The following is a 27,591-nucleotide window of genomic DNA, read 5'->3' on the forward strand; positions in this document are numbered from 1 at the left end:
TTATTTGTAAAAATTGTAATTCATGAAGCAATTAATTTGTATTTTATCTATCTGAAGGGCCTTAGTCCATATATGTAAATTAAATAAATGTTATAAATAAATATGAAATTGTTGTTAAGATTCTTTTCAGAAATTGCGAATATTTTTAATGTTATCTATTATGATCATTTATAAATATATAAATAGTCTAATAACCTTGGCCCGATGCTGTCTTTGTTCTAAATATTTCATTCAAGAGATAGCAGTATCATTATTAACACGTAAGCTTCCGGTTAATTTTTTTTCGTTTTCTCAGTTTACCATACAGAAATCGACTCAAATTTAACAGTATTTTCCTAAACATGCAGTTTATCGCTTTCTCTTTACTCTTTCATCTCATTTCAATTGCAAAGACAGGTAATTTATAAAAATTTAGTGTCTCAATATTTAAATTTTTAATTGTTATTACAAAAATTTTACCAAAATTTGTGAACTTATTTTTCGCAATAATAATATCAATAATAATAATTAAAATTTGAAATAATTAATTAAATTAAAGTAAGTTAAAAAAAAATTAAATTTTTGTTTATTATTTTAATATATTTCAAGACTGGCAATCAAAATATGAAAAAAAATCTGCTCCTGACATCCTCTTTAATGGCATTCAAATAGACATTCAGTTATCACCATATAATGTAAGTGATTTTTTAAGAGACCGATTGATTTTTATAATGAATTCTCCTGGCACTTTACTTATTTTACCATGCTGACTATTTTATTTTGTATGTGATATTTTTTTAAAATCTCAAGTAAAAATTAAAAAAAAAAAAATGATTAAAAATACTTAAATTTATTTTTATAAAAATAAAATTACAGATATTTTTAAATTTTTAGGCTGTAGTTTTTGCTGATAAATCATTTCCAAAACTTGAATTTTGTGGCGCTGCAATAATAACCACTCGACATCTTATATCTGCAGCTTATTTTTTTGCACTACAGTAAAAAATTTTTTCTTCTTTTCTATTAAATTTATTTTAGTTTTATAAATTAATATAAATTTAATTCAATTAAACAATTTATTTAGTTAAATTTTATTAATTTTTTTTTAAATTTTAATTAAATAAATAAGATAATGAAGATATAAATTTAAAAAAGTAATTTCAATTTTCTTTTACTTTTACATTATATAGACAACATAAGAATTTTAAAGTTATAACAGGATCAACATTCGTTAAATCTTATGAAAATTACAATTTTTCGGAGCAAAGTAATTATCATAGCATCAAAAAAATTTACATCCATGAGAAATATGACCCTTCTGAAATTTACCACAATATTGCATTAATTGAGGTAAAAACGAATTTTTATTATATTTAATTCAATTGGAATTAATAAAATAAATATACAAAATTAGAATTTAAATATTATTTTTTCAGTTGACGAGTTTGTTACGTTTTTCATATAAAATTCATTACATTCCTTTGATGAATCTTCAAGATGTATATAATATAACGGAAAATGAATTTACAATGACAATCACGGGATATGGACGGGAAGAAGTGAGTCTATAAATTCATATTTTTTTAATACACTAAAATTAATGGAAAAAAATACTTATATACTAACATTATATTTTTTCTAAATAATTTTTACGAGAAATCTCTTTTATTTTCCTTTACACGATATTTTGGAATTATTTACAAACTGAGTTTAATTATATTTATTAATATTGTTACGAATATGAATTTAAATTTAAGCTGATTTCCCGCCTTTAAATATAGCATGAATAATAATTAAATTAATTTAATTCATTCATTGATACATAATTTTATTAATTCATTAATATATATTTTAATTAGTTCATTAGGGGATAATTAAATTTATTCATAAATAATTATAATTTATATTAATTCGTTCATTCATTAATCATTAAATTAATTTAATTAAAGTAATTCATTGATACTTTATTCATAAAAAATAATCTAAATTAGTAAATTCATTAATAATTAACTTACTTTAATACATTCATTGATGATTAATTAAAATAATTCATTCATAATCACTTTAATTCATTTAAGAATATTTAATTAAATTAGTTCATTCATTAATCATTCAATTCATTCCTGGATAATTAATTTAAATTTGTTCATTTATAATTCATTAAATTAATTTAATTTAAATAATTCATTGATACTTTATTAAATTCTTGCATGAATAATTAAATTAATTTAATTTATTCAATGATAATTAAAATAATTCATTGTTAAGGAGTTTAATTCATTCATGAATAATTAATTTTAATTAGTTCATTTATTAACCATTAAATTAATTTAATTAAAGTAATTCATTGATACTTTATTCATAAAAAATAATCTAAATTAGTAAATTCATTAATAGTTAACTTACTTTAATACATTCATTGATAATTAATTAAAATCATTCATAATCACTTTAATTCATTTAAGAATATTTAATTAAATTAGTTCATTCATTAATCATTCAATTCATTCCTGCATAATTAATTTAAATTTGTTCATTTATAAATCATTAAATTAATTTAATTTAAATAATTCATTGAAACTTTATTAAATTCATGCATGAATAATTAGATTAATTTAATTTATTCAATGATAATTAAAAGGAGTTATAATTGTTAAGGAGTTTAATTCATTCATGAATAATTAATTTTAATTAGTTCATTTATTAACCATTAAATTAATTTAATTAAAGTAATTCTTTGATATTTCATTTATGAAAAAATAATTTAAATTTGTTCATTCAGTAATAATTAAATTAATTTAAATTAGTTTATTCATTAATAATTAAATTAATTGAATTTATTCATTGATAATTAATAAAAAGTAATTCATTGATACTTTATTAAATTTATTCGTGAATAATTAATTTAAATTTGTTTATTCATTAATAATTTATTAAATTTATTCATTAATAATAATTGAATTGATTCATGAATAATTAGATTAATTAAATTTATTCATTGTGTTTTATTTTCGAGTTAAGTATTTGTGGTAATTAATAGTTTGGGATTGAGTAATTATGTCAAAAATAAATGGGCGTCAGTTCATTTAAACTAAGAATAGTAATTGCATTTATTCTTAAAAAACATAAGGTAAAGTTCGCGGTAAAAACAATAAAAAAAAGGTCACCAAAATTGATTTAAGAGAGTTCAACAAATAATTAATCACCAATTTACTAATAAAATAAAGAGATTTTTGACAGTCGATATTAAAGGCGAATGACTTATTCCTCGAATTCTTGCATACTAACGTTTTGTACAATTTAACGAAATCACACACATTCTTGAAATGGGGTGCATGGTTACCAAATTAAGTAATGAGTGATGCCTATAGAAAGGCACTAGCAAAATTCTCGCGGCAATACTTTGAAATTAAACAATTGATACTTAATTAAATTCATTCTTTGAATATTAATTAAAATAATTCATTCATACTTAATTTAATTAATTCATGAATAATTAATTTAAATTAGTTCATTCATTATTAATTAATGTAATTAATTGTTAATAAAACATTTGAAAGTTATTTTACAAAGCGAATTATTATTTTATTATGAATTTTATTTGACATAGTGATACATAATTTTTTATGTCATTTAGTATTCTTAATTTTTGGTTTTCAAATATTTAATTGACATTTGACAATGTAACAGAAAATCTTCACCTTATCTTCGCTTACAATAATTTATTAGCAGTATAGTAATTTTAAAAATAGAATTCCATAATCATCGCCGTCAAATGCTATTGAGAAATTAATATAGATCATACATCAAATTGATTACCAGTAGCAATTCCATCAATAATTATGTTATTCTCTCAAGGTTTGATTGAGCTAATCCATAGGTATATATTAAACGTATATTAAATATAATTTCTCTAATTTACAACATTAAAATTAATATTATATATTTAATAAAACAATAACCCATATATAGAATTTTAATTTAATTTTCAGAATCAATGGATAAGCCACTTGACAGAACAAACAATACAAATAAATGACATAAGAATTCATAAATTAAACGAACGTCTTCTCGTGCTTGATAGAAAGGAGGCAAAATTTTGCTTCGGTGATTCAGGAAGTCCAGGGGTTATTAATGGAAAATTAGCAGCAGTAATGATGCATGATGACTTCTGCAATTTTACAGATTTACCCCTGTTACTCACTGGAATTCCTTATTACTATGAATGGATTAAAACTTACGTTGGTCAAGAGCGTCTTGAAAAATATCCACATCTTAATTAATTAACAATTTATATATGTTTTAGAAATAAGAAAATAATTTTAATATTAAATTAATTTCTCGATTTTATTATGTAAATTAGAAATTAAATATTGCCTTGTTTCTTGTCTTAATCTTTAACACCAAAATTTTAATCGACAATTACAGTCACCTGTAGTGCGATCTCTGACTAGTTAGTATTTTTATTTTCAATTTTTTATACCAAATTTGATGATATTCTTTCACTGGCCAAACTGTTACAAATAATTAAATAATAATGTGAATCAATAAAGAGAGAACCAACACTTGTAGTGCACACATCCACCTAACACTTTAAAGTATTATGAGGCTACAAAAATCCTTTTGTGTTACAAATCAAGAAATAAATGATTTCCTTTGAGTATTCTACAAAAAATTGTGAATCTGTATTATGGCGTTTTGTTAAATTCGTTATAAAAAGGAGAAATCAATCTTGAATTCGCCTGCGATTTTGTAATATCTTTTATCAACAGTTTTTAATCTCCTACTGTTTTGTCAACACCTAATCTTTATTAATGGGGAGCCAACACATTATACAAGTTCAAAAAATCGATTTTTTTGCATAAATAGTTAGTTAAAGTATTCAAAGGTAAGCTGAAAAAATTTTCAGAGCGAAATTCAATGTTCTTTCAGCGCTGCAGGTTATAATCGGAGATATAACGAAAGCTATAGCGAAGCAGGTTGGTAACGGCGTCGCTGAGGTAAAGTCCCTTTGATATTTGACTCGCTTTGTGTAGATGGACGAAAGGATAAAGAAGGATTGATGTATGGAGCTAGAATAGCAGATTAAAATGTAAGCATTTTAAATATTTTTTTAATTTCATAAATTTCATTTTTTCGATATTTTTTTCAAATGAACTTTCCTCGAAATAGTGAAATTTTATATTGATGTAAATCATCGAAACAATTTTAATTTATTATTCAAAAATAATATTTGTAAAAGTTGGTGTATTTTAGTTCTTGAAGTGCAACAGTGTAAACATCTTAGTTAGTCCAAGAAGTAAAGTTTTTTTTTTTTTTGCTTTACAGTAATGATACATTATTTAATTAATACATTATATTCAATATACAATTTCACCGGATATCAATATTTAGTTCAGTTCCACACTACTGAATAGTGGTGCAAGACATATCTCCTCCTTAAAACATAGTTCATTAATTATAATTTAATTAATCTATTAATAATTAATTTAATTAATTCATTGATATTTAATATAATTAATTAATTGAAATTTTATTTTATTTAACCATTAATAATTAATCTATTAGTTCATTAATAATCATTTAATTCTGAATTTATTTATTCACTGATATATATATAATTTAATTAATTATTAATTCATTTAGAAAATTAATAGTAATTTAATTAATTCATTGATATTTAATATAATTAATTAATTGAAATTTTATTTTATTTAACCATTAATAATTAATCCATTAGTTGATTAATAATCATTTAATTCTGCATTTATTCATTCACTGATATATAAATATATAATTTAATTAATTAATAATGAATTATTTAAATTAAATATAAATTGAAAATAAATTATTCTACAACAATTAATTAAATTAGTTGATTAATAATAATTCAATTCATTCATTCATTTATTCATTCAGTGATATTAAAGTAAATTAATTATTAATTAATTCAGTTAGAAAATTAATAGTAATTAATTAATTTATAATTAACTAAATTAATTCATCGATATATGATTTAATTAATTCATTGAAATTTAATTTCATTAATTCTTTAATAACAATCCATTAGTTCGTTAATAATAATTTAATTCATTTATTAACAATTAATTACATTTATTCATTTCATTCATTCATTCATTTATTCATCCAGTGATATTTAAGTAAATGAATTAATTATTAATTCATTTAGAAAATTAATAGTAATTTAATTAATTCATTGATATTTAATATAATGAATTAATTGAAATTTTATTTTATTTAACCATTAATAATTAATCCATTACATGATTAATAATCATTTAATTCTGCATTTATTTATTCACCGATATATATAATTTAATTAATTAATAATGAATTATTTAAATTAAATATAAATTGAAATTAAATTATTCCACAACAATTAATTAAATTAGTTCATTAATAATAATTCAATTCATTCATTCATTTATTCATTCAGTGATATTAAAGTAAATTAATTATTAATTAATTCAGTTAGAAAATTAATAGTAATTTCATTAATTGATAAATAATTAAATTAATTCATCCATATATAATTTAATTAATTCATTGAAATTTAATTTCATTAATTTTTTAATAAACAATCCATTAGTTCGTTAATAATAATTTAATTCATTTATTAACAATTAATTACATTAATTCATTTCATTCATTCATTCATTTATTCATCCAGTGATATTAAAGTAAATGAATTAATTATTAATTCATTTAGAAAATTAATAGTAATTTAATTAATTTATAAATAATTAAATTAGTTCATTAATATATAATTTAATTAATTCATTGAAATTTAGTTTCAATAATTCATTGAAATTTAATCTCAATAATTCTTTAATAATTAATCCATTGGTTCATAAATAATAATTCAAAAATAAAAGACGTTTTTGTTTGTTTGGCCTAAAGGCTTTTTAAGAATATTAAATCTTTATAAAAAATTACGCGTTTCGACACTTATTCGTGTCTGCAAAAAATGGATTAAACTAGATCGATTTTTTATATGAGAGATTTAAATTTGTTAATATTAACATTAATAACAATTGTAAATAATTATAAATTAAAAGTTAAAAAATATTAACATACCAGATTAAAATGATATACAGAGTGTTTGAAATTTTTTGTGCAGTTATTTAAGTATACATAGATGTTAAAAATTGATGTAGTCTGTAAAGAAAATTAAGAATCAACTATTATTTGTAATTATTCAAATTAAATATTGTTTTTATTTTATTTCTATTTTTACCTTGTTTTGGTGTTTTAAAAAAGATAAAGATAAACACTTGACTGACAATAATAATTCAATTAATTAATTCATTCATTTACTTAAATTGAATTTAATTAATTATTAATATTAATTTATTTATTAATAATTTGATTATTTTATTGATATATAATTTAATCAATTAATAATTAATAATCATTTATTTAAATTAAATATACATTAAATTTTATTAAATTAGTCTATTAGTAATAATTTAATTAATTATTAATGAAAAGTCTGGAAAATCTTTTTATAAATCATTCTAAATAAAAAGCAAATTATTATTAAAAAAAAAAATTTTTTAATGTTATATTCGCAGTAGTCATAAGTTTTTAAGTAAAATTCATTGCTATCGTATTTTTAGTTTTAGAATTATAAAGAAAAACGTAAAAACCACTAATTTATTAGCTTAGTCTTGTTGAAGGATAAATTATTTTATTTACGAGTTAATTGAACATCGTCGTCGTCGTTTTTTGGTAATTATTTCTCTTTCTATATATATGTGTATTCACTCTCTTTTCCACTCTGTTCTCCATAATTCAATAAAAATTCATTAATCAAATAATTATGCATTATATTTTTCTTTTTTTAGTTTCTTCGTTTGTTCAATTATTTTGTGCTACATAATATTTATCATGATAAAAACAATTAATTAAATATTTTAGTAAAAATAAATTTAATGGCAGAATAATTTCTATTTTTAGCAATCAAAAAGTAAATAATTAATGTGTAGTGTACTAAACAATTAACGGGAAAGATTTTTTTTTTTAAATTCACTTTAGGTAGTTTTCAAGGTTTTTCAAAATTCAAAATGGCAACTTTAATATGTCGGACTAAAAATTTTATTTTTCTCCATAATTTGCCTGGAACTTGTTACTCGGGAGTTTTTAGTGTCGCTGATTACGAATTCGATGTCAGTTTCCAAAAATTCAAAATGGCGGATCCAAAATGGAAGCCATTAAAAAAAATCGTTCGATATTGTTTTGAAACTTGTTACTCGGGGGTTTTTGGGGTCACTGATTATGAATTCGATGTCAGTTTTCAAAAATTCAAAATGGCGGATCCAATATGGCAACGGATTTTTTTTTAAATTAATCAAATTCGCTTGACACTTTTTACACGGGGGGTTTTTGGGGTCGCTGATCACGAATCTGGGGTCAGTTTTCAAAATTTCAAAATAGCGGATCCAATATGGCGGGAAAATTTTTAACTTTATATTTTTGAAAATTAATTAATATTTCAAAAAAAGAAATCTAATAAAATAAAAAAAAATTACTTATTAAAAAAGTAATAAAAAATTAATATTTAAAAAATTGTTGTTCCTTTCGATTTTTAATAGTATCTTTTTTTCTTTTTCGTGTAAATGATGTTGTTATAAACGCGCTCCGGAGAAATTACCGCGCGCACGCGAGGGAATTCCACATGTTGTTGATGCGCGCGCAAATTGTCAGTGATGTTGACCGTTTAACGTCAGACACACATTTTTTTTTTTGGTCAGTATTCGCCGTGTTCTCAAGCGCGGCAGTTAACTTGAAAATTATTTTAATTTTTTCTTTTTAATATTCACTTACACACATATATACAAGAAAAAAAAACATACACATTTTTTAAAGTGTATATTTTTCATGTCCACGTGACTTGTTTTAGTTAGCAAGTCTTCACACAATTATGGCACAATTTATTTACTAGTCATATTTTTATCCCTGTTGCCTTTTTTTTATTGCATCATTATCATCAAATTTAACGTAAGTAGTAATAATTTTTTTTTTATTTTAATTTAATTTTTATTAATTATATTATAATTTAGTTAAATTAATTTTTATCTTATTTTTATTCTTTTGTTAAATTAATTTCAATAAGTTTTAAGTAAGGCAGTTTTTTTTTTGCATTAATTTTTTATAGTTAATATATGTTTAATCTAAAATGAAAATATTATTTCTATTTAATACTAAAATTATGTAATAATTTTTACAATAATAATTATATATAATAAATAATTAATTATAATTATAATAATATGTAATTAATTATATATTATAATATTTATATTTATTATTTTTAATACCCAAAAATTCTAAGTAAGAGTTTTATCTTCAAAAAATATATGCAAATAAATCCCAGTTATTTTTACATTTTAAAAATTATTCTACTAATTAATCATAAGAGATTTTTTGCAGAAAATATAGAGGATAATAATAATTTACAGATTATAAGTCGTTAGCAAATTTTTTTTTTTTTTTTCTCAAGAATCCGAGTTGAATTGGCATTGGGAAATAAAATCGGGTCATTGGGGAAAAAGAAAATTATTTTTTCCAAGATCCTTAAAGTAAGTTTTCCCAAGTGGAGATGGATTTGCGTCTTTTTTGCCAACTTACTGAGATTCTTGCTAGTTTGAACTTCTTGGGATTAGAATTCAGCTCCCGCGGCTTAAACATCTAAGGAGATCAACTTCCGGTGTATCTTTTCAAGTGGTTCGCTTAATTAATGCGCAAGTCAATTTAACTTTATTCAACAAAACAAAAAGGCTGACTCATTTAATTAACTTTTCTTTTATTTTTCTTTATTTTTTTTTTTAATTTTCTAATAGCGATAATAACAAATTGATTTTAATAAGTAAAACTGCTTTTTATTCTTCGTAAAATTTAGTTTTACATATTGGTCAATTTTGAAAATTATATTTATTAATTAATTATTTAATTGTTAATTTCTTTTATTATTCATTTATTTAATTAGTTATTTAATTAATTAATTTCTGTTAAGGAATTTGTAAAAGCCCTAATGGGTATACAATAAAATAAATATTATTATTATTTATTTAATTAATTTATTATTATATTCTATAATTATCAAATTATTTAAAATATTTCTATCAATTTTGAAAAATATTAACATTTTTAATTGACAATTTTTGTTATTTTAATTTTATTTTTATATCGTTTATAAAAAAAAAAAATTTCAATTTTAAAATTAAATAAAAAAAAAATTGCAAATCAAAGTATAAGTCAAGATAAGAAGAAAGTATAAATATGAAAATGTAAATAATAATTTTTTTTTTGTTTTTAATCATTGAAATTAATTTTTTTTTTCTAAGAAATCGAGTATAAAGATGAATTTAACGTCATTATTTGCAAGTTTTATTTATCTGTTGATTAATTTAAAAAAAAATTTTTTCAATTAGTTTGAAAAATTTTGTCTTGAATTCAAATTTATTTTAGATCATTCATTGCTTTTCTTTCTCTTAATTTTCTCTCTTATTACTTTTTTTTCTACTTTTTCTTTGCCCCTTACAACATTCGTTCTCCCTCGTATTTTTTTAAGAAGGCCTTGAATGTCAAAACAGAATTCTCACATATATACACACACACATATATATATATATACTTCTTCAAATATAACCGAGTTTTTAATTTTATTTTTAAATTTACTTTACACTAAATTATTTTATAAATTATTTATTAATTATATTTAAATATTGCACATTAATTGATAATATATAACATAAATTAAATGCAAATAATTTATTGCTGTAAATATTTTCCTCTAGTACGAATATTGATTTTATTTATTTTTTAAATTAAATATTAAATACCATTAATTAAATTATTAATTTCTGTTATTTATGTTAATTTAATATTTCAGTTTATAATTTATTTAATAATTATTTACAAAATAATTTAATCACAGGTTAAAATATCAGAGGCGAAATTTATAATTTAAAAATTAAAAAAAAAATTTTTAAATACAAAAAATTAATAATAATTATTAGTAATTAATAAGAATATAATAATAATAATAATAATAATAATAATAATATTTAATTAATTTAAACATGAAATAAAAAAATTGAATTATTTTGAAATTTTATTTTTATAATTCGTAATTTAATTTTAAATTTTATAATTTATTTTATTAATTAACAATTAATTATTTTTTTTTTATATAAAGTTGACTTTGATTAGTTTCTATGCTAATAAAGCAAGAGCAAAAAAAGAGGTAGTTGACATTCTTCTTTATTATCAGAGTTTACGAGATTTCATAAGGAAGGATTGACAATAATTTTTAAATTCATGACTCTCTATAGTAATAAAAGTGTTTCCTAAATTAATAAAAGTTGCTCGTCAGATTCTACGACTGTTTTTTTTTTATTTCCTAAATTCATTGAATTATTTTTTTAATTACTTAATTAATTTATTAACAATTTGAAAAAATTTATTTTATATTTTATTAATTTTTTTTTATTATATTGTAATTAAAAATGTAATTAACTTATTTGCAATTTTTTAATTAATTTAATTATCATATTATTAATTTTTTTGTTTATTTATTTCTTAATCTAAAAAAAATTATTTTATGATATTTAAAAAAAAAATTAAAATGATAAAGTATTATTAGATGTAAAAATTGAAAAATAATGTAATTATTTTGTTATCACAAACAGAAGAAAGTGTATAGTCTTAATATTCAACGAGAAAAATGGAAAAGAAAAAAGAAGAAAATTGGTAAAATATGTATTAGTCGAAGTGGCTGTGTGGACTGCCAACAAGTCTCGCGTCCCAAGGGTGCTGGGTTCGATCCCCCATGTGTGCGAGATTTTTTTTTTAAATTATTCCCAAATGTTTTATATATTGTATATATAATAATCTTAAATAGAATATAAATTAGAAATAAAAAATTATAAAAACTATAAAAAAAAGAAAAAAACAATGCAAAATGATCTAAAAAAAAATTTCCTAATTAAAACAAAAAAAAAGTATATATATTGGCAACTAGAAGGCAGGTAAATTCATCTTCTCTTGTATTTACTGATGCGTTTACACTCGGAATAATACATCAAAATTAGAGCGCATCAATCTTTCATTATTGACATTTCTGACAAAGTCAGAAATATTTCAATGAAAAAAATTTTTTTTTTTTTTTTTTGATTCATTGACATTCTTTTTATTGTATATTTGATATTAAAAAAAAATTATTACTGTACAATAAATAGATGCACGATTTATAGTCCTTGTAAAAATTTATCCCCTTTCTCTCAATAACAAAAATGTACGGAACATTTTTTTTTATTTTATTATAAATTGATAAGCGATTGGAGAAATAAAACAAAAAAAATTTTATAATTAAAAAAAATTATATTTGCTATAGAATTTTTTTTTTTTTTGCTTTTCATATGATTTTAAGTATAGAAAGAAAAATTTTTCCTTTATCATGAAAAATAACTTTTATTCATACTCAGTGAGAATTTTTTTTTTTTTTTTTTGTAAAAAAAAAGCATGTTTCCGGGACTTATTGGCAATCCTGGAGGCAATTCTTTCTTCAAATTGCACATCCGGCCTTTCGTTCTATGCGCCTCCATTTAGATGAATTTATTCTCAGCAGATCTCTATTTTTCTCTTACACTCCCCTCCCCCTCCCCCCCCACCAACTTGCACACCTGATGCAGTATAGGATTTTGACCTGCTTTTAAAAATTCTAAAGAATTTTTATCTCTTTGTCGTTTAATTATTTTATATATAAATCCAACATACGAGTATCGTTAATTTTATTTTACAATTTTTTTATTTTGAAAATTTTTTATTTTAAAAAATTTTTATTTTGCAAATTTTAAATTTCAGAAAATTTTTATTCTATTTAAGATTAATTTACAGTATATAAAATAGTTATTAATAATTTTGAAAAATTTCGAACCCATGGGGGATTGAACCCAGGTTCCTTGGGACGCGAACCTTATACGCAATCCACACAGCCACTTTTGACTTACAGATATTTTACCTAATTTCTTCTTCTTTCTTTTCTTTTTTCTTCTTGAATATTAAGACAACATCTTCTATATATTTGTGACATTAAAATAACATTTTTTTTTATTTTTACATCTAACAATAGTTTATTATTTATTTTATTTTTTTAATATTTATAATAATTTTTAATAATTTTTTTTCTTTTAATTTTAATAATTTTTATTATAACTTTTTTTTGCAATTTTAATAATTTTTTATTATAAATTTTTTTAGAAAATAAATTCTCTAATGGAAAATTTAAGCTGAATTATAATGAAATTAATAAACGTGAAAGGATTTAACAATGAAAAAGCATAATTTTCGAGAAACTAATATTTAACAGAAAATACATGAAATACAAAATAGATTTTTTATCTAACGTAAACAATGTGAATACGCAAACATGATTTGTCTGAAAAGGATTTTTGAATATGTATAATTTAAAATTCAAAAATTGTAAAAAATTGGAAATATAGACCCTGGAATTTTTTTAGATTCAAAGCAAAGTTATTTGACAACTTTGCACCAACCTTGCCTCAAGCTTACTGAGCAATCTTGCGATTATCTTATCGTACAATCTTGCAGTAACCTTACACTGCAATCTTTCGGTGAACTTACCAATGCTAGCTTTCGGTCAGGTGGAAGATTTGAAGATTGCAGTAACCTTGCCGCAAGTTTGTCGTGCAAGGTTGGCAATATTGCTCGGCTGCAAGGTTGCTGCAAGCTTACGGTTATAATTAAAAATTTTGAAGAATTAAAGAGTGTTAAAATGTAAGAAATATTACAAGTAAATAATTAATTCTTATTATATAGAATTAATTTTTTCGATTTAAAATATGGGAGAGAAAAAGAAGGGAAAATTTATTGATATCCTTAAAACTCATTAAATCCAAAAAAAAGCATAAGTCATTTCATAAATATATATCTATATATATATGTATTCAAAAAATAACTAAGGGTGAAAATTGATTATGAATGAATAATGAATTTTTGAATACTTTTATTTTCTATGTATATATATATATACGACTAAATAATGGATATAGGACATGGCGTTTGTCTCGATCTGGCATTCTGCCATTTCCGCTGTTCAGCACGACCACAGAATGTGGATGGGAATTCAAATACATAATACCACGTACTCTCACAGAGATGACTCATCAGAGCGCAACTATGGTTTTGCTAAATGGCTTTCTACATTGAAACTTAACAATGTAAATATATTTACCAATAACAATGTGCCCGGTTTATTTTTGAAAGTAACCGCAGTTACAAGAAAATGTGTTACTTATAGCGATTGGTACTCTTATTTTTTTTTATTAAAGTAACGTTACAATGCGTTATTTTCCTTAAAAAAAGCTTCATTTATCTTTTTTCTTTAATTTAAATTCAAGAAAAAAGATTAAAGAGAGTTTAAAAATTTTTAATCTCGTTTTATATATTACCCTGTGGGCAAAAAACCATGTACGTTCTAAAAACGTTTAAAGAACGTTTCATGTCCACCAAATAATGTTCTGGAACATTATTTGAACATCCATGTTTTTAATATGTTCCAGAACATTATTTGGTGGACATGAAACGTTCTAAGAACGTCCTTAAGGCCAGGTCCAAGTGAGGCAGCGCCATCTACATTGATACTAAAATTTTTGAAAATTTTCAACAGCCCTTTCTTGAAAACAAGATGGTAAAATGCTTTTTCTTTTATGGATAATTGATTATTGGCAAGATATACACCAGCTAAAACTTTTTTTTGAGTTAAAATAATAAAAAAAATTTCATGTCAATAAATTAAATATGAGCACTTTATTCACAAAAAACTGTAACAGTACTTTCTTAGAAATTACAATCAAAAATGCAATTTCCATTTGGAAAATTAATAAACGCTAAAAAATACACGACCTAATATTTACCAATCACGAAAATAACAAAAAAAATTTTTATTAAATATTTAACATATTGATACTGCTTCACTGATTGTGACAGCCCTTTGGTAGATTATGTATTTCAGGTGGTTAGCAAAACTGCGAAACGTCTGGTGACATATATAACCTGCCAAACGGCTGTCATAATGAGTAAAATATGTTATGTTAAAATACATTTTTTTTGTTATTTTCGTGATTGGTAAATCTTAGGTCGTGTATTTTTTAGCGTTTATTAATTTTCCAAATGGAAATTGCATTTTTGATTGTAATTTCTGAGAAAGTACTGTTACAGTTTTTGTAAAAAAAGTGTTCATATTTAATTTATTGACATGAAATTTTTTTTATTATTTTAACTCAAAAAAAGTTTTAGCTGGTGTATATCTTGCCAATAATCAATTATCCATAAAGGAAAAAGCATTTTACCTTCTTGTTTTCAAGAAAAGGCTGTTGAAAATTTTCCAAAATTTTAGTTTCAATCTAGATGGCGCTGCCTCACTTGGACCTGGCCTTAAAACGTTTTTAGAACGAACATGGTTTTTTGCCCACAGGGTACTTTTTTCACAAACTTACTGAAAATTTTCTATCACATTTTATTTCTTCTTTTCTTTTTTTTTTTTTTTTGCAAAATTTTTCTTCTCTTTGACATACTCCTACACGGTTCATACCATTGTTGTAAATTTTTATCCCTTTCGATCTTTTATTACAAATTCCAATACCACTTATTTTTAATTTTTTATTCTGTTCTAGCGCATTTCATCCCTTAATTGTAAATTTTAATCAGTTTCAAAATTTCATCTTCTTGCTATTTAAATTTTAATGTGATGGTAAAGTTGACTTAATCTTTTTGTAAAAAAAAAAATGATTAGACTAACGAGCGAGAAGCTAGAAAAGAGGAGAAAGAGAATGAAATTTGCTTTACATGAGAATTAAATAAAACATAAAATCAGATTAAAAATTTTCAGCAAAGGGATAAAAAGAAATAAAAAGAGATTAAAAAAGAAAGAAGGGAGATAAAAGCCCTCACAACACCCTCCCTGAGGATATCCTCAGAATATCCTAAACTAATGTAGGATACACTGCAAACGTCCATAAGATATCCTAGGATATCCTGAGGATATCCTCAGAACATCCAAACCGCCGTTACGTAGGATATTTTGGGATATCCTGGGGATATACTTAGGCTATTCTGAGTTATCCTGGGGATATCCCTGGGATATTCCAGGGATATCCTAGTGATATCGTGGGGATACTCTTGGGATAAACTTGGTATATCGTTAAAATATTCTAGAAATATCGCTAAGATCTCCCTAGGATATCATTATGATTCAAATTTTGACTATTTGAGATAGCGATTTTTTGATACAAATAGGTTTCCCGTGATTGTCAATCATCTTTCAATTCTGGGCCTTAAAGTTGATAATTAGAGCATATATTTAAGTCAAAAATGCGATTTTCGACACTTTAAATTCGTTTTTTATGGGACTGACCGAATGAAAATTTTTTGTTCTAACACACGCACCGAAAGTACAATTTAGATATCTTGGAAATATATTCAAAAAATATGTTTTCCATTTTTATTTAATTAATTTGTATGTTAGGGTCGTTTAATGGATATCTTAGGGACATTTTTAAAACGACTCAGGGATATTCTAACCCTTAAGATAATATAGATATACTGTGGATATCCTTAGGACGTCCTAAGGACATCACTAATTATTCCAGGGATATCCTTGGGATATCCTTAGGACGTCCTGAAGATATCCTAATAATATCCGGGGAAATGATTAGGATATCCCTGGGATGTCTTAGGGACATCCTTAGATATCCCTGGGATATCCTAACCGCCGCTACTTTGGATATCCTTAAAGTATCCTTAGGATAACCCTAGGGTATCCCTAGGATATCCAAGGGATGTTTTTGGAATATCCTAGGATATCTGGTGCTGTGAGGGAGGAGACAGAAAGTGTGAAAAAGAGATAGAAGGAGATAGAAAGGGATAAAAAGAGATAGACGGAAATTAAAGGTGATAAAAAGAGGTATAAAGGAGGCAGAAAGGGATAAAAATAAATAGACGGAGATAAAAAAAAGGTAAAAAAGAAATGGAAGGAGACAGAAAGGGATAAGGATATAGACGGAAATTGAAGGAGATATAAAAAATAAAAACACATGGAAGGAGACTGAAAAGGGCTAAAAAGAGACAGACGGAGATAACAAAAAGGATTAAAAAAAGATAGAAGAAGACAGAATATTGAAGGAGTTAAAAAGTGAGATAGAAGAAGACAGAAATTGTACGAGATAAAAAAAAGATATAGTAGGAGAGAGAAAGTGATAAAAAGAGGTAGACGGAGATAAAAAAAAAGATAAAAAAAGAGATAGATGAAGACAGAAAGAGATAAAAAGATGTAGACGGAAATTGAAAGAAATAAAATTAAATTTAAAAAAAATATAGAAGGAGACAGAAAAGGATACAAAAAGAGATAGACAGAGATAAAAGAAGATAAAAAAGAGATGGAAGGAGACAGAAAGGGAGAAAAAGAAATGAACGGAAATTGAAGGAGATAATGAAAATATAAAAAATTATAGAAGGAGTCAGAAAAGGATAGAAAGAGATAATAAAAAAGTTAAAAATTAAGTTGGAAGCGGATACAGAAAGGGATAAAAAGAGATGGACAGAAATTGGAGAAAATAACAAAAAAGTTAACAAGATATAGAAGGAGACAGAAAAGGATAAAAAGAGAAAGACGATGATTGGAGGAGATGAAAAAATATACTAAATGAGATAAAAAGAGATTGAGCAGAGATACATTGAGATAAAAAGATGATAATTGAGATTTATTAAAAAAATATAGATAGGATTTCCGTCTCTTTACATTAAGCACTATAATATTTTTTTTCCAAATATATAAATATTTCTCTTTTTTATTTCAATATTTGAAATAAAAAATATATATTTTCCAAAGGAAATTTTCAGAAAAATTATTAATATAGTTTTAAATACTACCATTTTTTTTTGAATATATAGTAAAATCTAGATATTAAAGTTTATATATCTTTTACTTTGACAATAACTATTTGGCATTAATGTAACAGTTTAGAAAATATAAAAAACAATTTTTATTTTTACGAGTTTTCGCTATAATCGGGTCAATTAAATCTGTAAAGGTAGAGTGAGAGAGAAGGAGGGGGTGGGGGAGAGATATAAAAAAAAATGCAATTAAAACCATTCATGGATTATACTTATATAGCGAAAAGAATTTTTATGATTATTTCATGATTTTGACGTTAACGTCACAAAAGATTTTTCGCACAGTTATTGTTTTGGGATAAAAAGAGTTACATTTATTACGTTTTAAGGGCATTTGTTAGTGTTAGGTCACGTGATTCAACATTTCATTGTTAATATTTCTGAATTTGGATTCAAAAATGGTTTTGAAAAGCTTTAAGATTTGGCAAAAAAAAAAAAAAATATATATACCCTCCAATTTTTGAAACTTTTTTAATTTAATAATTCTAATTAGTGAATTTTTGCATTATTTTATTATTTATATATTACATCGATATTATTTTTTTTTTTTAAATTAATTTCAAAATAAAAAAATGTTATTTTTGCAGATCATGACAAAGGCATCAATTTTAATGGGATGGATATTTTTCCAATTGATGATATCAAGTGGTTGGACATTTTTTTGCAACCACATTCCTCCCCATGGATTTGAAACACCACGTACACAATTGGATGATGAATTTCAAATTGTTATGAGTAATGTCAATCGCACCGACTACTTTCAAAGTTACATGCCACGCACCAATTACATGTGTAAGTTTACAAAATTTCTATTTTTAATTTTTTTTTTATTATTTATGTTAATCTTTTTATTCAAAAAAATTTTTTTTTTTTGAAAGAGGAGGATTTTTACATTTATTTTTTATTATTTTAAACCTTTCGGTGACATAATTATAGAAAATAACTGAAAAAAAAAATTGGAAAAATTGTATTTAAAAAGTTTTTAACGTCACTAATTGTGAACGTTTTCAAAAATCCAAAATGTCGGATCCAATATGGTAGAGGAAATTAAAAAAATTTTATTTATAATCTCAAAAATAACAACTGTATTTTTTATTTCTTATTTTTTTCTTAATTTCTTATTCGAATTTATATAAAAAAATTAAATTTTATTTTAATAAGCGATTAAAACCAAAAAAAAATTTTAATAAATTTAAAAAAAATAATTTATAGTTTATACATTAAAATAAATTATAGTAACAAGTTCTATATGTATAATGTCAATGTTTTATAATTTGTATGAAGTTATTACCAAGTTTCCAGACGCCTCTGAATGTTTCAGTAACTTGGAGACTCAGGTTTACATTCCAAAAGTTGAAAATGTTCCTCGTATATATAATATAGTAGTGAATTCTAAATGAACTCTACATATATGAAATGTACATATTGTGAATTATAAATTTTGTCATTCTAAAATGTCCCAACAAAACCTTACAAAACTTTTTCAGTATAACGCATTTATTGCCGTTGTTTTTTCACTCAAAAGTCAGAAAAAAATACTAAAACCCCTAAAGAAATAAATTTTAAGCAAATCTAAACGATTTTTAAATTTTAAACCACCATATTGGTTCCGCCATTTTGAATTTTTAAAAACTGTAAGCAAATTCATAATCAGCGACCCCGTAAACCCCCAAAAACAAGTTTCAAAACATTTTGAACGATTTTTTAAAAATGGCGGCCATATTAGGATACGCCATTTTGAATTTTGAAAAACGGATATCGAATTTATAATTAGCGACCCCGAAAACCCCCGAGAAACAAGTTTCAAAGGATTTGAAAAGATTTTTAAAAATGGCCGCCATATTGGATACTCCATTTTGAATTTTGAAAATATCACCTCAAATTCGAAATTAACGACCCCAAAAACCCCAGAGTAACAAGTTTCAGGCAAATTAGGAGAAGAATTTAAATTTTTTAGTCACTCATATTAAAGCCGCCATTTTGAATTTTGTAAAACTGACATCGGATTCGTAATCAGCGATCCGAAAAACCCCCGAATAAAAATTTTCAAAGCATTTGGAACGATTTTTAAAAATGGCCGCCATATTGGATACTCCATTTTGAATTTTGAAAATATCACCTCAAATTCGAAATTAACGACCCCAAAAACCCTAGAGTAACAAGTTTCAGGCAAATTAGGAGAAGAATTTAAATTTTTAGTCACTCATATTAAAGCCGCCATTTTGAATTTTGTAAAACTGACATCGGATTCGTAATCAGCGACCCGAAAAACCCCCGAATAAAAATTTTCAAGCGAATTTGATCAATTTTTACATAATCGCCCGCCATATTGCAGCCGCCATTTTGAATTTTGAAAAACGGACACCGAATCAGTAATCAGCGACCCCGAAAACTCCCGAGAAACAAATTTCAAAGCATTTGGAACGATTTTTAAAAATGTCCGCCATATTGGATACGCCATTTTGAATTTTTTAAATTTAACCAACAAAAATAAATGAATTGTGCTCAGTGCCATAGTTTTTTTCTTATAAAAAAGTAGAAGTTTTCGAAAATTGACTATATTTATAAAACAAGAATTAGTGTAATTAAATTAATATTGAAAAAAATTTTTATTTCAAAGAAAATAAATTTTATCGTGTAATTTTAAATAAAAAAAAAAAAAAAAATATGAAAAAAACTTAATTTATTGTACAAATGAAATAAACTCAATTTACACACTTTAGCTCTTAAATTGAAAACGCATAACAGCATTGAGCTTGTAATGCGGTTACTTGATTGCACGTGTCTAACGCTTAGTGATAATACGATTAAGAGTCGCAATAAAATAATCGGTCTGTCAGAGATGGAACGTTACGTGACAATTTAGAAACATTTCAATTATTTTTCTCATTCACATTATTGTGTGTGGGTCATTTTACTTGATTTCTTCTATTGTTTTAAATTTTTTTTTTTTTTTATTTTATCCTAAATTGAAATAAAAAATTATGGGACTAGAATTAGGAAAATTAAAGTTTTTAAATAAAATTGAAAAACAATTAAATATATGATTGGAAAAAAAATCTGTATTATTTACCTCAGGGAGAATTATATTTTTCTTTTTGTCTTTGTTTTTTGGCATTGAGAGAAAATAATAAATAAATCAATTTCACCTCTGAATATAGTAAATTTTTCAAACGTCACCAATTTTAGAAGGTTTATTTTTTATTCTCCTTTGCGAATTTAATAAAAATAAAATTTTTTATGATTTATGTAACGAAACCTTTTTTTTGGAAATTTTTAAAAATCAACGTAATATTTATTTTACTAATGGAATATCTAAAAGCCTTTTTCTATTCTCATCTTCGTTATCTATTTTTTCCCTTCCTAACCTTTTTCCTTCTTTCTTCCATTCCATTTCTGCCTAACCTAACCTAACCTAACCTAACCTAACCTAACCTAACCTAACCTAACCTAACCTAACCTAACCTAACCTAACCTAACCTAACCTAACCTAACCTAACCTAACCTAACCTAACCTAACCTAACCTAACCTAACCTAACCTAACGTAAACTAACCTCTACCAACTTGCGCAAACTTTTACCCTCTTAAATTATTCCCCCCTTCCCAAAAAAAAAGTAAATAACTAAAAAACATTTAGTGTGTCTCGCACGCTACTTTACACTAACGATACCGGAAACGGAAGCCCTATAGTTTAACTTAATTAACGAGATCCGTTTGAAAGTCTATATAAAGTTATCGAGGGACAGATTGTTGCTCGCAAGCATTTGTGGCTTCGTGTGTATTATATGGGTCTTCGCATTTCAACTACTTTTTCTCTGTTACTTTAACTTTACAACTCATAAAATGTAAAATTTATTAATAACAATTTTCTACTGTACAATCGCGAATTTGTCGTTGATTACGAATCTTGAATTAGTTTTCCAAAATTCAAAATGGCGGATCCAATATGGCAGACGATTTTTTGAAAAATTGATCAAATTCACTTGAAAATTTTTACTCGGGGGTTTTTGGAGTCGCTCTGCTTTCGAATCCGATGTCAGTTTTAAAAATTCAAAATGGTGGATACAAATATGGCGGACAATTTTTGTAAAAATTGATTAAATTCGCTTGAAAGTTTTTACTCGGGGGTTTATATTTTTAAAATTGAAAATTTCGTTGATTTAATTAAGCCATTATAGGTCTGAAAGTTAATTAATTTTTTCTTTTTTACTTTTTATTAATTAATATTTTTAATTTTTGTTCAGTATCATTATTTCCAGTTAATGGAGTTTGTCACACGCGATATTATAACTCTAAAAACCTTCGTAAAGGTATCGCATGTCCCACGCAATGTCACTTTAATACTCAAGTTCATTGAAAATGTTTCACATATGTGTGTAAAAAAAATTTTTTTTTTCATTTCTCCAGAAATATTATTATAAGTCTTTAATCTGCTATATATGATATTTAAAAAAAAAATAATAAAATTTTTCATTTTATTTATAAAAAAAAAGCTCTCGCTAATTAAAACTTTTTGTATTTCGAAAATCAAAGTTTCTTTTCAAATTATCATTAAAATAGAAAAAATATGTATATATGGAAATAAAATACTCGCGAAACGGAAGAAACTGATAATAATTTAATTCTTTTAATGATCAACGTTTTTAAAACTTTTTTTTTTAAATATTTTCTTTTTTTAAATAAAAGTTCACTGGAAAGAAAAAAAAATATAGTAGAAAACTCATTAAAATCATATATAAAATTCTTGCATGACTGAAGATGCAAAAGAATTCTTTTTGAGTGAAATTCGACTGCTTTTCAATTTGAAATCGTTTGAAGTTACGAGAGCTCACAATTATCTTGCCAATATCAGTCAGCCAAGTAGAGGAGGGAAAGTGTTTGCTATCATCCAACAGCAACGCGAACATTTAATCCTGACGTGGGATTTATCAATATTCACTCAGCCAATTTCCGACTCTTAATTTCAAGTTAAACGTCAGCAAAAAAAAAAAAAAAAAATTTCCCTGACTGTGTTTTTTCTCTTTCCAGTTTTTATCCTTTTTCTATTATAAACACAGAATATTAAAAAAAAGAGTGCCCATTTTCAAATATTGAAATTACCATTTTTTCGTAAACAAATGTTTTAGTAGTAAAAAATTTTTTTTAAATATTTTAACTAAAACCAAAGTTTCATCTGAATAATTTTATAAAATTTTTATAAATTTTCATCCTTAGTAATTTTGTTAATTAAATTAATTTTAAAAAATTAAAACCATAGACGAATATTTTTAATTTAATTTTTTTCTTTAAATTTGAAAATAGTTGGAAAATATTGTAATTTTTTTGTAAATAGTTATCCAATGTTAAGCAATTAATATTTTATTAAAGTAAATAAATGTTAATTAATTTCAATATGTTTACATAATATTAATCAAATTTCGTGCAAATACGTTCAATAATTTAAACTAAGTATATAACATTGTTTATATTTTTTAATTTTACTAAAAATTTGATTTTTACTTTTTCGATATGAGCTTAGAGTGATCATATATATATATTTGGATAGAAATTATTAACAAACAAACTAAACCAATACTATACAGGAATAACTGCCCTCGGGTCACTATCTGTAATTTAGATTATTTACTGAAGCGTGATTTGTATCAGCAAAATTCTTAATAGAACGATTTATATCTTATGGCAAAAAGTATTTAATTTTTTATTTCCATAAGTTTTCAAAAATAAATATACCTATTAATAGCTTATTAATTTTTGTTATTTTTAAAAAATTTTTTAATTTTTTAAATTTATTTTTTTATTTTTTAAAATGTATGTTTTTCAAATATATTTTAAATATTTGTAAAATTTTTTAAATGTATTTTTAATTTTTAGGGTTCCACTCACGCATTGAACCGAAACGGAACCCTTATGGTATCACTACTCATGTCCGTCCACAAAATCCTCTTCCTCCCCCTCTAAAATCTAACCAATTTAATCGTTTGGGCTCAAACTTGGTACACATCCGTATTTTTACGAGTATATTAAAGAAAAATTATAGCGAACCCGATTGGCATTGAATTCAATATAGTTATAGTACAAAAACTTCAAATTTCGGAAAAAACTTATTCTTTTCCCCTTTAACTTTTCCAGGTTTAGAACTAAAAAACAGAAACTTGGTACACATATATAATTTTATGTATAGATTTCACGAAGGGTGGTAATAAGGGTCTTCCTCTACACAGATCGGGGTGTCAATTTTTTTCTACACTTTTAGGTGTATTTTGTGCAAGAATATGCAATAAAATCGTCTGCCTAAGAAAAATTGAATTTTTTTGGAAATTTTTTTTCGGACCTGGATGACTTTTTGGTGGTAATAGAGGTCTTCCTCTACTCGGATTTGGCTGTCGATTTTTTCTTCACTTTTAGGTGTATTTTGTGCAAGAATATGCAATAAAATCGTCTGCCTAAGAAAAATTGAATTTTATTGGAAATTTTTTCTTTGACCTGGAGGACTTTTTGGAGGTAATAGAGGTCTTCCTCTACTCGGATTTGGCTGTCGATTTTTTTCTACACTTTTAGGTGTATTTTGTGCAAGAATATGCAATAAAATCGTCTGCCTAAGAAAAATTGAATTTTTTTGGAAATTTTTTTTTGACCTGGATGACTTTTTGGTGGTAATAGAGGTCTTCCTCTACTCGGATTTGGCTGTCGATTTTTTTTAACACTTTTAGGTGTATTTTGTGCAAGAATATGCAATAAAATCGTCTGCCTAAGAAAAATTGAATTTTTTTGGAAATTTTTTTTCGGACCTGGATGACTTTTTGGTGGTAATAGAGGTCTTCCTCTACTCGGATTTGGCTGTCGATTTTTTTCTACACTTTTAGGTGTATTTTGTGCAAGAATATGCAATAAAATCGTCTGCCTAAGAAAAATTGAATTTTTTTGGAAATTTTATTTTGGACCTGGATGACTTTTTGGTGGTAATAGAGGTCTTCCTCTACTCGGATTTGGCTGTCGATTTTTTTCTACACTTTTAGGTGTATTTTGTGCAAGAATATGCAATAAAATCGTCTGCCTAAGAAAAATTGAATTTTTTTGGAAATTTTTTTTCGGACCTGGATGACTTTTTGGTGGTAATAGAGGTCTTCCTCTACTCGGATTTGGCTGTCGATTTTTTTCTACACTTTTAGGTGTATTTTGTGCAAGAATATGCAATAAAATCGTCTGCCTAAGAAAAATTGAATTTTTTTGGAAATTTTATTTTGGACCTGGATGACTTTTTGGTGGTAATAGAGGTCTTCCTCTACTCGGATTTGGCTGTCGATTTTTTTCTACACTTTTAGGTGTATTTTGTGCAAGAATATGCAATAAAATCGTCTGCCTAAGAAAAATTGAATTTTTTTGGAAATTTTATTTTGGACCTGGATGACTTTTTGGTGGTAATAGAGGTCTTCCTCTACTCGGATTTGGCTGTCGATTTTTTCTTCACTTTTAGGTGTATTTTGTGCAAGAATATGCAATAAAATCGTCTGCCTAAGAAAAATTGAATTTTTTTGGAAATTTTTTTTCGGACCTGGATGACTTTTTAATGGTAATAGAGGTCTTCCTCTACTCGGATTTGGCTGTCGATTTTTTTCTACACTTTTAGGTGTATTTTGTGCAAGAATATGCAATAAAATCGTCTGCCTAAGAAAAATTGAATTTTTTTGGAAATTTTATTTTGCACCTGGATGACTTTTTGGTGGTAATAGAGGTATTCCTCTACTCGGATTTGGCTGTCGATTTTTTTTAACACTTTTAGGTGTATTTTGTGCAAGAATATGCAATAAAATCGTCTGCCTAAGAAAAATTGAATTTTTTTGGAAATTTTTTTTCGGACCTGGATGACTTTTTGGTGGTAATAGGGGTCTTCCTCTACTCGGATTTGGCTGTCGATTTTTTTCTACACTTTTAGGTGTATTTTGTGCAAGAATATGCAATAAAATCGTCTGCCTAAGAAAAATTGAATTTTTTTGGAAATTTTATTTTGCACCTGGATGACTTTTTGGTGGTAATAGAGGTATTCCTCTACTCGGATTTGGCTGTCGATTTTTTTCTACACTTTTAGGTGTATTTTGTGCAAGAATATGCAATAAAATCGTCTGCCTAAGAAAAATTGAATTTTTTTGAAAATTTTTTTTTTGACCTGGATGACTTTTTGGTGGTAATAGAGGTCTTCCTCTACTCGGATTTGGCTGTCGATTTTTTTTAACACTTTTAGGTGTATTTTGTGCAAGAATATGCAATAAAATCGTCTGCCTAAGAAAAATTGAATTTTTTTGAAAATTTTTTTTTTGACCTGGATGACTTTTTGGTGGTAATAGAGGTCTTCCTCTACTCGGATTTGGCTGTCGATTTTTTTTAACACTTTTAGGTGTATTTTGTGCAAGAATATGCAATAAAATCGTCTGCCTAAGAAAAATTGAATTTTTTTGGAAATTTTTTTTCGGACCTGGATGACTTTTTGGTGGTAATAGGGGTCTTCCTCTACTCGGATTTGGCTGTCGATTTTTTTCTACACTTTTAGGTGTATTTTGTGCAAGAATATGCAATAAAATCGTCTGCCTAAGAAAAATTGAATTTTTTTGAAAATTTTTTTTTGACCTGGATGACTTTTTGGTGGTAATAGAGGTATTCCTCTACTCGGATTTGGCTGTCGATTTTTTTCTACACTTTTAGGTGTATTTTGTGCAAGAATATGCAATAAAATCGTCTGCCTAAGAAAAATTGAATTTTTTTGGAAATTTTATTTTGCACCTGGATGACTTTTTGGTGGTAATAGAGGTATTCCTCTACTCGGATTTGGCTGTCGATTTTTTTCTACACTTTTAGGTGTATTTTGTGCAAGAATATGCAATAAAATCGTCTGCCTAAGAAAAATTGAATTTTTTTGAAAATTTTTTTTTTGACCTGGATGACTTTTTGGTGGTAATAGAGGTCTTCCTCTACTCGGATTTGGCTGTCGATTTTTTTTAACACTTTTAGGTGTATTTTGTGCAAGAATATGCAATAAAATCGTCTGCCTAAGAAAAATTGAATTTTTTTGAAAATTTTTTTTTTGACCTGGATGACTTTTTGGTGGTAATAGAGGTCTTCCTCTACTCGGATTTGGCTGTCGATTTTTTTTAACACTTTTAGGTGTATTTTGTGCAAGAATATGCAATAAAATCGTCTGCCTAAGAAAAATTGAATTTTTTTGAAAATTTTTTTTTGGACCTGGATGACTTTTTGGTGGTAATAGAGGTCTTCCTCTACTCGGATTTGGCTGTCGATTTTTTTTACACTTTTAGGTGTATTTTGTGCAAGAATATGCAATAAAATCGTCTGCCTAAGAAAAATTGAATTTTTTTGAAAATTTTTTTTTTGACCTGGATGACTTTTTGGTGGTAATAGAGGTCTTCCTCTACTCGGATTTGGCTGTCGATTTTTTTCTACACTTTTAGGTGTATTTTGTGCAAGAATATGCAATAAAATCGTCTGCCTAAGAAAAATTGAATTTTTTTGGAAATTTTATTTTGCACCTGGATGACTTTTTGGTGGTAATAGAGGTCTTCCTCTACTCGGATTTGGCTGTCGATTTTTTTTAACACTTTTAG

At 24.9% G+C, this 27,591-nt stretch overlaps 2 protein-coding genes and 1 long non-coding RNA gene across 6 annotated transcripts in view; all 3 read left to right on the plus strand.

The window, feature by feature from the left end:
- Nucleotides 1-228: 228 nt before the first annotated feature.
- LOC127286724 (trypsin epsilon-like) lies at nt 229-4,544 on the plus strand. Its single transcript, XM_051313269.1, has 6 exons — nt 229-396; nt 589-674; nt 874-977; nt 1,170-1,329; nt 1,416-1,538; nt 3,972-4,544. Exons 1-6 carry the CDS (start codon nt 342-344, stop codon nt 4,260-4,262), a joined length of 819 nt encoding a protein of 272 aa, XP_051169226.1. The 5' UTR covers nt 229-341; the 3' UTR covers nt 4,263-4,544.
- A 4,213-nt stretch (nt 4,545-8,757) lies between these two features.
- Nucleotides 8,758-27,591, plus strand: part of LOC127286715 (spondin-1-like) — a 55,775-nt gene continuing 36,941 nt past the window's right edge. For all 4 annotated transcript variants that reach the window (XM_051313255.1, XM_051313257.1, XM_051313258.1 and 1 more), the window contains exons 1-2: nt 8,758-9,000; nt 18,564-18,768. In XM_051313255.1, coding sequence (XP_051169212.1) covers nt 18,567-18,768 — 202 coding nt within the window. In that variant the 5' untranslated portion in view covers nt 8,758-9,000; nt 18,564-18,566. The remainder of the gene's footprint in view (nt 9,001-18,563; nt 18,769-27,591) is intronic.
- Nucleotides 25,376-27,494, plus strand: LOC127286725 (uncharacterized). Its single transcript, XR_007843780.1, has 2 exons — nt 25,376-26,369; nt 26,523-27,494. It is a non-coding gene; the product is annotated as an uncharacterized LOC127286725 (long non-coding RNA).

The sequence above is a fragment of the Leptopilina boulardi genome, unplaced genomic scaffold (genome assembly GCF_019393585.1).
Source record: "Leptopilina boulardi isolate dan_hultmark-lab unplaced genomic scaffold, ZJU_Lbou_2.1 LbouV2_362, whole genome shotgun sequence".
In the NCBI taxonomy this organism is placed as follows: Eukaryota; Metazoa; Arthropoda; class Insecta; order Hymenoptera; family Figitidae; genus Leptopilina; species Leptopilina boulardi.